The 12,735-nt window shown below is 37.0% G+C and overlaps 1 protein-coding gene across 1 annotated transcript in view; it reads left to right on the plus strand.

The window, feature by feature from the left end:
• The window catches only part of CIRSR (corepressor of RBPJ and splicing regulator), a 29,754-nt gene that overhangs the window by 527 nt on the left and 16,492 nt on the right, over positions 1-12,735 (plus strand). Inside the window, exons 2-7 of the mRNA XM_075180609.1 lie at positions 1,423-1,517; positions 3,196-3,269; positions 4,951-4,961; positions 5,410-5,468; positions 8,190-8,238; positions 10,441-10,558. Coding sequence (XP_075036710.1) covers positions 1,423-1,517; positions 3,196-3,269; positions 4,951-4,961; positions 5,410-5,468; positions 8,190-8,238; positions 10,441-10,558 — 406 coding nt within the window. The remainder of the gene's footprint in view (positions 1-1,422; positions 1,518-3,195; positions 3,270-4,950; positions 4,962-5,409; positions 5,469-8,189; positions 8,239-10,440; positions 10,559-12,735) is intronic.

Raw genomic sequence — 12,735 nt, forward strand, 5'->3', positions numbered from 1 at the left:
TTAAGAATAAACTAAAAAAAATCTGTAAATTAACAGATACATATTCTGTTATGTTTGAACCAGGCAAATTATAATAAACGAATATAGCAAATTGTATAACATTCCTTTAGAGTCTACTATACTCCAGAAATATATTTTTTGTAAATTGTATAAAAAAATGTTTGTTCGTGCAATGATATTTGCATTTTAAGCAAAGATATGTGCACCTGAGACTGTTTTCTATGTGTTTCCATTGGGATGGTAGCTAGATTTTTTTTTTATATTTACATGGGATGATCACACTGTAAGCATATATATGTACACTGTGGACTGTTTTCTATGGGCCTGATTAATTTGAGCACACAGTCTGAGCGCACTCAGAATTTGATGCTGTGTTTAGGTTTAGCGTGTGCTGGAATTCATCACAGGGCTGCTGTAGTACACAGGCCACTGTCTGTGCTGGTGAACTGTAAAACGGCTCTTTACTGTATAAAAAACATAGATTTTTATTTTCTTTAAAAAAGGCATGTGGTCCCACCCGCCTAATCCTATTAACCCTAGTGCTGCCAGCCTTGAGCTGGTTTCTGTACAATCGGAGGGGAGGTGGGGGTGGGGTGGGGTGGGGGATGTGTACTATAGTAGCCCTGCGCCTAAATTTAACAGTCCACGGAGAGATCCATGGCTTGACGAATTCGGGGGCATGCAAAACCTAAACGTGGCTGCAAATTCTGAGCGATCTGCTTGTAAATCTGAAGATTCCAGTAATGCAGTGCAGTTGTTGCTGCTGTTATTGCTTATAAAGTGCCAACATATTACACAGCGGTGTATTTGCATTTTTTGGCACCGCACCATCTCAGCTTGTCAGACTTGTGAGTAATATTCAAGAACATGTAACCACCTACTTATGTCACATGACTTGTTTTTAAAGTGTTCTGTGATTGATTAAACAACTGCAGGTAAAGGCAAATACATCTATATATGAAGAGGGCTTCATATAAACCGCTTATTTTCATATGTCTCCTCCCTATCCTGTTGCCATTTTCTGCCTACGGTCAGTGATTCCATCAAAATTGACCCTAGTCTCTCCCTCTCTGTCTGTCTGTCTGTGAGTGTGTGTGTGTTTGTATATTAGGGAAGTTAGACTGTAAGCTCCAATGGGGCAGGGACTGATGTGAGTTCTCTGTACAGCGCTGCGGAATTAGTGGCGCTATATAAATAAATGTAGATGATTCTAGTATGCGAATGGAGAAATGTCTCAGTGCTTTGAGACCATCATAGAAAACACATAGTTAAGTAGAGAAATCCTTATTTGTTAGACATCAAATAGCTTGGGTTCTTAATAATGACTTGTGTGGGGCTGAGGGTTTCATTGATACTAATTTCTGTAATCATCTCTGTAATCATCTCTCTAAATCAAAATTCAATAATGTTCTTTGGTTCCAGGTATGGATGGCAGAGCAGAAAATATCATATGATAAGAAAAAGCAGGAAGATTTAATGCAACAGTATTTAAAAGAACAAGATTCTTATAACAACCGGTGAGTTAAATTTGTCAAAATCTTCAACAACAAAAAATCTAAAAATGGATCCCATATTCTCCTGATTGTCCTTCATCTGCTCCTCTCTTGTATGATGTGTGAGGCATTGTCTTCAGTTGTCATGTTATTAGCAAGTGTATGACCATACACTGTATACCAATGTTATGTGGCCCATTGACTGAATCTGGATCTACTTTATCCTCTGGTACAAATTCAATGTGGTGCCACTTTTTAGTTTATTTTTTTACTATAGTTATAGCATTGTAAGGAAAAATGTCAAGTGCCTATGTAATGCAATTTTGAATGATATTATATAAAATACTATAGATTGTGAAATGTTTTGGGTTTTTCTTCCCTGATATACTTTACACCTAAAAATACATAGACACAGTGTGCAAAGCTTAAGTGTAATGATTTCTCCTGAATCCTATCTGGGGGACACGGCTACCTTGGGAGCTGACACTTATGGGTTAACTGAAGCTCCTCCCCTCTAACAAACCCAATGTTCCTCAGTTGTTTCTTAGGTGTACAAGGAGTTAAGCAAGGTGTTTTATGGAGCGGCCTGTTGAAGCTTACCTACTTAGGGGTTTGTTTTTTTCTGTTTATCTTACTTTAATTTTTACACATTTTCACCTTATTGAGGAGATAGTCATTCCCTCTTTACGGAGTTATGATTCTTGGGGTGACCAAGGTCAACTGGTTGTCCTAGACGTGGTTGGAGCTTTTAGAATGTACCTGGACAGGACCTCGGGAGTTGGAAAGATTGACTCCCTGCTGGTTCTGTATGATGTGCACAAGCGAGTTTGGCCTTTATCTAGGCAGACTATAGCCAGTTGGATCAGGTTCACTATTCAGCAGACTTATTCTAGTTCCGCTCAGCCGATTCCAGAAAGTTTTTTGGCTCCCTCTGCTAGATCATTGAGTGCTTCTTGGGCGGCATGTCACTGGGCTTTGACCGAGCAGCTATGTCTGACAGCCACCTGGTCCTCTGTCCACATGTTTACTAGATTTTAGTGTTTTTGCTTCCAGAGATGCTAGCTTGTGGACTGTGAGCTTTGCATTCAGCTATGTTTGAGTGTACCCTCCCGTAGGGGCAGTTTCAATGAATGTCCCCAAGTTAGCATTGTCCCTCAGACTGGATGTAGGAGAAAAGGGGATTTTCTACTTGCAATTAAATTCATTTCTCCAAATCCATCACACTGTTTTACAGCTGTTGCTTCCTGGAAGCCATAATTGGCATTAGTCAGGGGGCCATATGCCCCCTGCGCCGGTCCCATAGTGGGCTACCTTGGGCTGGGTCAATGGGCCACCTGCATTTTTTTTCCTTTAAAAATAGGCCGCTGAGTCGAGTCTTGCACCCCCAGGCTAACATTTGCCAGCCCTCCCCTGGCATTAGTCATCTTCTAAAGTAGGGCCGTGTACCTCATTATCCATTTTGAATGTTGATTTTCAACTTCTGTCTAGATGAAAGGGTACAGACCTCCCCTATTCTGCTAGTTTGTAGCAGGTACACCAGTATTTAATAATTGTTAATTTAATTATTTACCTGATATTAAACCTAAGATTTTCACATCATATGTTCACTGTATTAAAAAAACAACCTTCCATGATGTTGTAATCTATCATATAGAAGAACTGTAAAATAACTTTCCACTCTTTTTTTCTTTCACATAAACAGAGTGCTTCTGGGTGATGAACGAGTGAAAAATGGGTTAAATTTCATGTATGAAGCTCCACCAGGAGCAGAAAAAGGTACATTGCAGATGTCTTAATGATGCAAAAATGTGTAGAGGAGACTATTTGGAATCTTCTGTCTATATATGATTTTCTGAAATTAAAAGAAGTTCTAGTGCCATTTCTTATTTGTGTATGTTCTGATGATACCTCCTCTGAAATCACGATTCATCACAAAGCAGGCTGTGGCCAGTTACTACAGATATCAAGCTCTGAATGACAATCTTTTGTTTCCTGTGAATGGTTGGAATAATACTCTGTACCAGTATGGCTGGGTACACACTACAGAAAAAGATAATATGTATAATAGAATGAAGCATTCTGGGAAGCTAGAAAGGAGATTGTACTAGATAACGTAACATGTTTAGAAGGCTACTAGCAGAATTTAAATATTTTGCATTGTATTTAATCTGGCTAGATGGTAAATGCAATACATCACCCTCTGTACTTTTCTATTCAAGGTTCAAATATCTCTGTGCATTGTTTGATAACTGACTTGATAACTGACTTAGTTTTTAAAAATAAATAAAAATAAATCTTTAATCTGATTTGCCTTAAAATAGTTAGTTCTGACACGTTCCTAAGGCTAGGTACACACTGGAGAATTTTCCAACTGACATGTTCTCTACAACGACTTTGCCTTCGACCGAAGGTCCGATCGCTCGGACAGTTAATGCGTTCACACTAGTCATGTTTTAGACGTTTAACGAAAGACTGACCGTCAGGGCAGCGACTTTTTACAGCCATATTGTCGTGAGCAAAGATTAGAATTTTGTACACACTGAAACAACTTATGAGGTCTATGCAACGATATCCCCAAGAAATTTAAATAAAGGGCAGAGCAAGTTCAATAGTAACCACCCCAAACCTCATAAAATAGTGAAGGTAACACTTTTTCTTCATACATTTGTGTACGTTCGTTCACAACCGCACATCATCAAATTTTTTCACTAATATAGATACTGTTGAAGAACAAAAGCAACTGCTCTTTTTCTGCTCGCTGTGGCAAGAAGATTGCAAGTACAGACCCGAAGGGAAAGAAGGAGGAAGAATAGATCTTGTTGGACCAAAGAGTGGTTCAAGAGGAGAAACTCATTCTCTTATGTCCCCGCTACAGGAGATACAGGACAACAGCAATGCACATCTAAATACCATGTGACAAAGGTTTATAATGAAACTGGCAGACATATGCTGTAGGCAATAATATTATAGCCACCTGCTATGCTTTATCACTAGAAGCACCTAATTCCAAATGAGTGACGTACGGACAGGCATCAGAAATTAACATACAAAGATCCCCCCAGAGGAGTCGCAGCTAGAGGAACTAAAGGCAGTTGCTCGTGGATCGATCTGAAGCTTATACACACTATATGATTGTTAGGTCGATTGATGGGAAAATATTAAACAGTACGACAAACCAAATGAGCCGATAATCGACACTTTGGAACTTCTTCCGACCGCTGTGTCACTATACACACTAAGCCAACTTCCGACCAAACAGTCGTAAGTTGATTTGCCCGATTATTGGACAAAAATGCTCCAGAGTGTACCTAGCCTAAAACTATTGCATATGTGTTTCTGAATTATTATTACATTACTGTGTGTGTATAATGACTATTTGTATTTTTTTTTTAGTTCTGCTTTGTAATTACAATTTTTGTTTTTCTCTTCTTTCTCCAATCGTGAATCGTCAATCAAGAAATAAAGGAGGTAACTAAAATATCAAAAGACAAAAACCTACTTATTGTCCCTGTCTTCCATGTGTGTTATAAGTTCTTACATTTTATGGTTGTAAAAATATTAAAAATTATTGGAAATAACCCATCATTGAATGCAGTAATATTTATATAAAGATTTCTTTTTTTGCTTTTTTGTTGTTTACATTGTTGGGACAGTGTGACTGCCTTTTCAAAAGTTAACCATTAGTACTGCTTAGAAGCTGTATTGTGTAAATATCTTTCAGACATATCTGTATACAAGTAACAAACTTGATTAAGTGCTGCCAGGAGAGTTAGGACCACTGGTACGTGAACACGAGTCCAGCGCTCTAAAACAATATATAAATATCTATGTTTAAATAGTCCTTGTGTCCTATCACTATTTATATTAAGGACAGAGGGAATTCTATTTGATTAAAATATTTTTTTCTTCTTTCTAGCAAGAGGGGGAGACAACTGAATACAAATTTGAGTGGCAGAAAATGGCCCCTCGAGAAAAGTAAGAAATTAAATTTTTAGCATGTAATGCTAGTTAGCCTTTTAGCATAAATAGCAATAATAATATTCTTTGTGAAAAAGAGGGTATTTAAGTTTCCAGCAAGTTAAAGTCCCTTGTTCTCAAAGACTAAACAAAACATGTTTTTGATTGCATTTGACTGTAGTCTAATGATACCTTATGAAAAAGCTCTGATGTGATATTACCCAGGCACATAATTCATATAATGTACCTGTTTGGCTCATAAGGGTTATTGTAATTAAACATTTTGACTAGAAGAAGGGTATGAACATAAAATGTTTTATCCAAAAACATTTTACTAGGCCATAGCTTCCTCAGTCCACTAGATGCAGCTGTTGACCGTGGGAAGTCCAGAATGCGACAATTATCCTCCAACAGACAATTATTTTAGGAAGGTTACTGCATATATGGAAATAATATATAAATAGAGCTTATAGTAGAGAAATATGGAATATGTTGGGCATCTGCAAAGATGGAGTCCTTTTAAAATGTGCTTTGATTATCTTGTTTAATTTCATAAGGACCAATGAATCTTGGGACAAATTTCATGGGACATTCTTTTTAAGCTGAGGTTTCAAGAAGCAAGCATGACTTTATCTCCAGTGTAGCAGATCTTGTATTTCTGCCAAAATTGTATAGTGAGAGATCACCTTTGGCTTCCCCATCATGAGGCACACAATGTTTAGTACATTGGTTATGGAGCAGTCGGCAGTAGGATCTCCACCGGATGAGGAAAGGGACCATAGAGTTTAGGATGAGTAACATACACAATGAAGAAGGGAGTTTTTTTGGTGGAGTCATAAATATGATTTATTGTGAGCAAACTCTAAATCCATGATAATCTACAGAGATTTGATTCCACAGTTTGTAAGGGATTTAAAGAGGTACCAAAATCGTACAGGGGACTGATGAAAGACCTTACTTTTCACATGCCAACCAGAAGGAAATTTGACCTGGCCACCAGTACTTCTGATTTATGACTTCCGAGGTTTTTGGGTTGTTTGTTTTTTTGACTCTATGCTTGGAGTTGTGGGTCCACAAGAGTAATTTTAAATCCCGGTTTCTCTGTTACAAAAGATTTAGCTACTGAAATATTCAATGAAGAAATGGTTGTGGAAGCAAGCATCTGAGAAGGGTCAGTTATATGGGCTGATCTAATTATCCTGAGACCGCGCAATCAAATAAACAAGACAAGGCATTAGCTTTCACACTGTTAGAACCAGTGTGAAAGGTCCAGAGGAAGTCAAGCAGAAAAGTATCCAACAAGCTTTAACAGGGTTTAGATGTCGTGCTGTCTGAGGACACTGAGGATTCTTGTAATGGATAAATATAGTTATAGGAAATGAGTAGATGTCTCCATTCTTCTAAAGGCAATGTCAGAGCCGGGAGTCCCCATCTTCAATAGGATAATATTCTATCAGAAGGAGTGAAATATCCACAAGCATCACTCCTGCTGGTTTTATTGATTTTGATAGTACCACATGTAGTAATACTGGAGTGGAATAAAAAAAAAAATTGAGAGAGAAAAGTAAAGTAGAGAATGCTTCAGGGGGGCTATTTGTGACAGTTAGTCCCATAATTTCCGATGAATTGGTGATAATTGGCAAAAATCAAGAATTCTTGGCGAGTTCAGGTCCAAGCTGAAAGCTTCTCTGGATCCATCTGAGGACCAACGATCCATGCATAAGACATAGAACACTGGCACATGCAGAAGACACTCTACTGGCAAAATGCCAAGATTTAATGTAATGTAATGTAAAATCTAATTGAATGCCAAAATGTAACAAACTATTGCACAGAATGACTTTTTTTTTTTTTTTTTTTCACACAAAGTCAATGGTGAAGGTGCAATATTTTTTCAAATAGAAGCCCACTAATGGCATGGACATGGACATGCTCCTGAAAAACACACCTATGCCCACAGTGCACCTAGTCTGGTGCAATGGTAAAGCACGAGAGCGGACAGATACCAGGCATGTGCACAGCTAAGTGACACACTACACAACGTGCAGAACATCTTTGCCCAAAAACTTTGAGTGGTGATTAATAGAAACTACATATGAACAAAAATATATAATTAAATGTAAAGAAAATGAAAGTAGCATAACCTAAGCTTGTATAAGTGATATATTACAGATATAATTGGGACAAATACATTCCTTGGAATTTCAGGACTGAAATAAACAAATGCACTAAAAGAACTTTATAGTATTATGTGAATGATTGAAATACTATATTTCCTCTCATAGACTTTGCAGACCCAAATTAGCTAAATATAACTTTGAAGAGTGTCCTGGGAATTGTGGCAGGCCTTGACAATGGCAATTAACGTTCATTACACATTAATCATTTTAAACATCAGTATAGTTACTGGGCCTAGGCTTTGTTGTGACCCAAATTTAGTTATTTGTTGATGATAAACCTTGTTATATAGGTTTTCTAATTTAGACTGTGCTTCCTCAATCAAACACCCCATGCCACATGAATCCAAGCACTGACTCAAGTACGCAATCCATCCATAGCTCTGCAGTAGATATGAAAGATGTGTAATGACGCTCGTTGTTGTAGAAAACACGTACAATTAAGGACGAGCCAATTCTCTGCTTCAAGTAACATAGATGAAAGGTTCCAAGTGGATGGTGGGTTCTTTTCACTGTGCTTCAGCCATAATCATGTACAACATGGTGTTTTTCTTACTTTTAGGTATGCTAAGGATGACATGAATATCAGAGATCAACCTTTTGGTATACAGGCAAGTGTGATTTTTTTTTTTTTTTTGCAAAAAAATCAAAATATCCACTTCTTGCACTTCATAATCAGTATGTTTATATGTACTCGGGGAAAACCACAAACAGCTCCCCCCCCCCCCCCCCCTTTGCTTCTTCTTTTGTTTTCCCTTGCTCGGAACTCTAAATGAGGCCCATTATCTGCACATTAATCATGTTATTATTTGGCAACATGCAGAGAGTAACTTCTATTTCTATGGATGTCTGCTCCACATCTTTAGTCTCCAGCTTTAACTTCTGAGTTTACAATCTGGTAGTAGTAATGTATGCCACAATAGATTTCTATTTTTTATTTTTTTTTATTTTATGTTTTGTAATGTAATTTGCCTGGTTATAATTACTTTTGCACAAACTGGCAATTTGAGAGCAGCATTCCATTATTCTGCAAATTGCTGTCGGCATATGAATGACATCACCACCCACTTATAGAGCGCTTATCATTAAAGATCTGTCAGGAGCGTCTCAATTGCAAAACTAATGTTCGTGGGTATTAACAAACTAATCCCTTTCACGTGTATGAATACATTTTCACGCAGAGTTGTAAAACAAGTGCTTTCTTTTTTCCCTTTAGTTATATTGACGTGTCTCTCCTCTCAAAAGACAAATAATAAGAAATGTCAGCATAAGATCTACATACAAAGTAGAAATCACTAATTTACGACAGCAAAAGTGTGCTGTTTTTTTTTTGGGGGTTTTTTCTATCAACCTTTTATTGTCCCCTAAAACTTGATGCCTCATTATAGACTCACCGGTGTGACATTCTGTGAAAATAAGTGACTCACTTAAGTAAGATGACATTTAAAAAAGAACTACATGAATTTTTCACTAAGATAATATACAAATTTGTACTTAAGTTTCTAACCTTGTGCATTGTTAGAATGTCTACTACTTGGAGGGATATAGATCATCTTAAAAGGTTTTTTCACTTTTTGGGGTGATCTCTTACAAAACCCCAGCCTCTAGTAGTAGGGTTGTTGGAGGTTCCCTTTGCTAGAAGTACAGGGGCCCTCACCTCATTCCTAGGGCATAATTGATGTGAGGTCATATAGCTCTGGTGCAGGGGTGGGGCGATATGTAACTGAAGGCTGCTCTCTGATTGCACAAGTCCATGAGGTAGGTGATGTGCTGACGGTCTGTTTGATTCAGCATTCCCTTAAATATACTTATGTGTTTTGGTTCCTTAAATACGGTGTTTATAAATCTGGCAGCATTGAATATTACCAGAAAAAACTTCTGTTGTCTCAAATGACTTTCCCCAAAATAAAGTAAATAAATGTAGGGCAAAGCTTGGATGGTTCAGGGGACAGTGTATGGAGTTTAGAACCAAATCTGCTATACTCCTGAGAGAGGAACATATGGCCTAGCGCAGTGTAGACTGTAGCCTCACTGGTTCTCAACTCCAGTCCTTGTGTACCACTAACAGCTCCATGATTTCAGGAGTCCTGTCTGTGGGATCAGTTGGAGTAATTAGAATTACTCGCCTGTGTATGATTAAGGAAATTCTGAACACATGACCTGTTAGTGGTATTTGAGAACTGAAGATGAGAAACCTGCTCTAAATAAAAACCATGAATTCTGTGCTTAGCAAAGGAAGTGGTTACCACTACTGACAACTCACTGAATACATTTTATTTAGATAAAATCATGTTTTGTTTTGTTTTTTTTTTAGTTTTTTATTATGTCGGTAGGGTTGGTTTTTTCACTTTATCCATTATTTAAAACATTTGTCTTTAATTTTTATTTGTCTTTCCAGAGAGACTAGTTATTTTCAGTGTTGAGTCTAACTATCCCTTTAAAATATGTTGTGATGGTTAAAATTTTAATCTTCACCATCCACCTCCATCACACACAATAAAAGACACATCCTGCAGCTTTTAGTGAACTAATACTGGACAAAAAGCTAAAATGTCATCTGTTATATCTCATCAAGCAAGCATTGACCTCTCTGATGAATTCTGCCACATTGTCAATCTTTACAGTGCATTTCTTCGAAGTAGAAGACTTAATTACACAGATTTCTGCTGGGCTTGGAGTGACTCTTTTTATATAGAAGCTATTTTCTATACTTTATTATTAAACCACTGCAGTAATTTCATTTCTAACTACTGACTTATTGAAAAGTTCAAATTCTGCCCTAAATTTTTCCATTTATCAAACTATGTCTACAGGTTCGCAATGTAAGATGTATTAAATGCCACAAATGGGGTCACGTGAACACAGACAGAGAATGCCCATTGTTTGGCCTCTCGGGGATCAATGCAAGCTCGGTCACTGCAGATGGAGCAGGTAGGAACTACAAAGGTTCTCCATCTCTACACTTGGCACTCTTAGTTGTCCAAGCTCTTAACAGCTTCTGTGCTACTGCTCATTAGCATTTGGGATACTGCAGTAATTATGTAAGTATACCATTTGTTCATAGTATCTTGGACACTGATGATATACAATGAGACTAAATAATTAGGTATGATGGACAAAAGTGTTTAGCAATTTTAATATCTTGCATATTTAAATGGTTACTATTGCATGTTATTGAGCCTTTGTATTTATGTGAAAAAAGAAAACTGATAGTTTGGGGGGATGCTATTGGGGTTGGATTGTTGTTTGTTTGTTTTTAGGTACTTTAACACATACAGTTTTTATTTCCTACACTATTGTAAACTCGGTTCTATATAGTAAAATGAAAAAGTTTGCTGAAAGTGCGAGCAGGGCCTTCTTACCTCTACGTATGTATGTATGTATGTATGTATGTATTACCCAGTATTTTATTACTGTTTGTTCCCAATTGTAAAGCGCTATGGATTCTGCTGGCGCTATATAAATAAATGTTGATGATGAAGATCAGTTGCTTTGTCTAAAGCAATTTCTAGGATTTAAAAGATAAAAACTCTCTGTAGGGAAATAATGAGAATGATGGAAAACAAAAATGAGCTACACTGGAGCTTTCTCCTGCGGTAGCTTTACTAAATAGTGCAAGAAACCAGGTGAATGGGAGATAGGTAGAAAACAAGACAAACAGGGCCATGTAGTTTAGTAACTAGTTCCTGTGTTATGCCTCCTTTACTCCAAGCTTGGTTTTGTAAAGTTATTGTAACTTATTGTTTTAAGAGTGCATTAAAATGTATTGTGTCAAGGTTATAACACACCCTCACTAATGCTATTTTGGCTTCTTCAGTATGAAGCCTCTAATAAATTTGAAAATTAAATTGATTTTCTCACTTGTGATCATCTAGACAAATCCAGAATATACTGACAGACAGCTAAACTTACAATAAGAGGGCAGGCAAGTAGACAAATTTATCTTGATTAGTGTTGACATTGTAGACAATATAAGCACCCCTTTCCCCCCCCCCCCCCCCCCCCCATCAGTTATAATTGTGGAAATTTCCAACATGTCGCTTAATACAGGCTCCTAGTCTGAGTCCATTTGTACAGCCGATGCAGTAGTTTAACCCATGATTGTTTGGTGATATTTTCTTGTTTTTAATATTTAACCTGGAGCCTGTTGATCATTTTTCCTTTAGGAGAACAAGCCAAATAGCAGCTAAAGCTCATTAATAGGTATATATTGTACTAACATACAGCACTTTTTCCTCCTGTCAATTAACTTGTGTCCTAATATTTACCTATATGTATCAAAATAATCTTAAATTGAACCCTACATATAATATACTAGATCACTTTCCATTGGTTATTTTTAAATTGCATTGCTAATTTTTTCAGAACTGCTAATATACATATATTAACAAAGGAAATTGTTAGCACCCGTAAACATTTTGGCACTATTGGCAATTCACCACCATAGAAAGGACACATTGGCCATGTATTGTTCTTTACACAGACTTATTAGATTCCCCTAGTAAATGTTTGAGCAGGCTTTTGATGCGTCTATAAAGGATGTTTGTGCAACCTTATGAAAGTAGATAGTTACTGGCTAAAAGCAGTCTGTGCTAGGAGCATCTCTACAGCATATAAAGTGCGATTATGACATTTATATAAAATAGTTATAATGGCTACACTAGAGGCCAGGTTGCCTTGATTATCACAGCAGTAATGCTTCTCTTGTCAAGTACTGTATGTGATTCCAGAATTACGCTGACCCTTTCTGCAATAAAACAAGATTGCTGTGTTCTATATATCCTATCGAATTGCCTTATTTTTTTTCTAAACACTACAGAGATTGGTTTATTACGATCCATTAAAGTGAGAACTCCACTTAAAATGCTCATTTAGTGAACAAGCTAAAACCTCTATTTTTCAACCCTTTGCATCCACCCAAAAACCCCTTTTCAAATTATTCCTACACAATTGTATAAAATAAAAAAATAAAAACTATTTGCCCATGTTATAACCCAAGTAAGTGGTTATTATATCTCAGGATTTTCTTTAACTTCATAATAAAACTATGACTTGATTGTGCATTCTGTATTGGACTTATCACCAGAACCACTGCTGGGCACATTTAT

This window comes from Mixophyes fleayi, chromosome 7, assembly GCF_038048845.1.
Source record: "Mixophyes fleayi isolate aMixFle1 chromosome 7, aMixFle1.hap1, whole genome shotgun sequence".
NCBI classification, from domain to species: Eukaryota; Metazoa; Chordata; class Amphibia; order Anura; family Limnodynastidae; genus Mixophyes; species Mixophyes fleayi.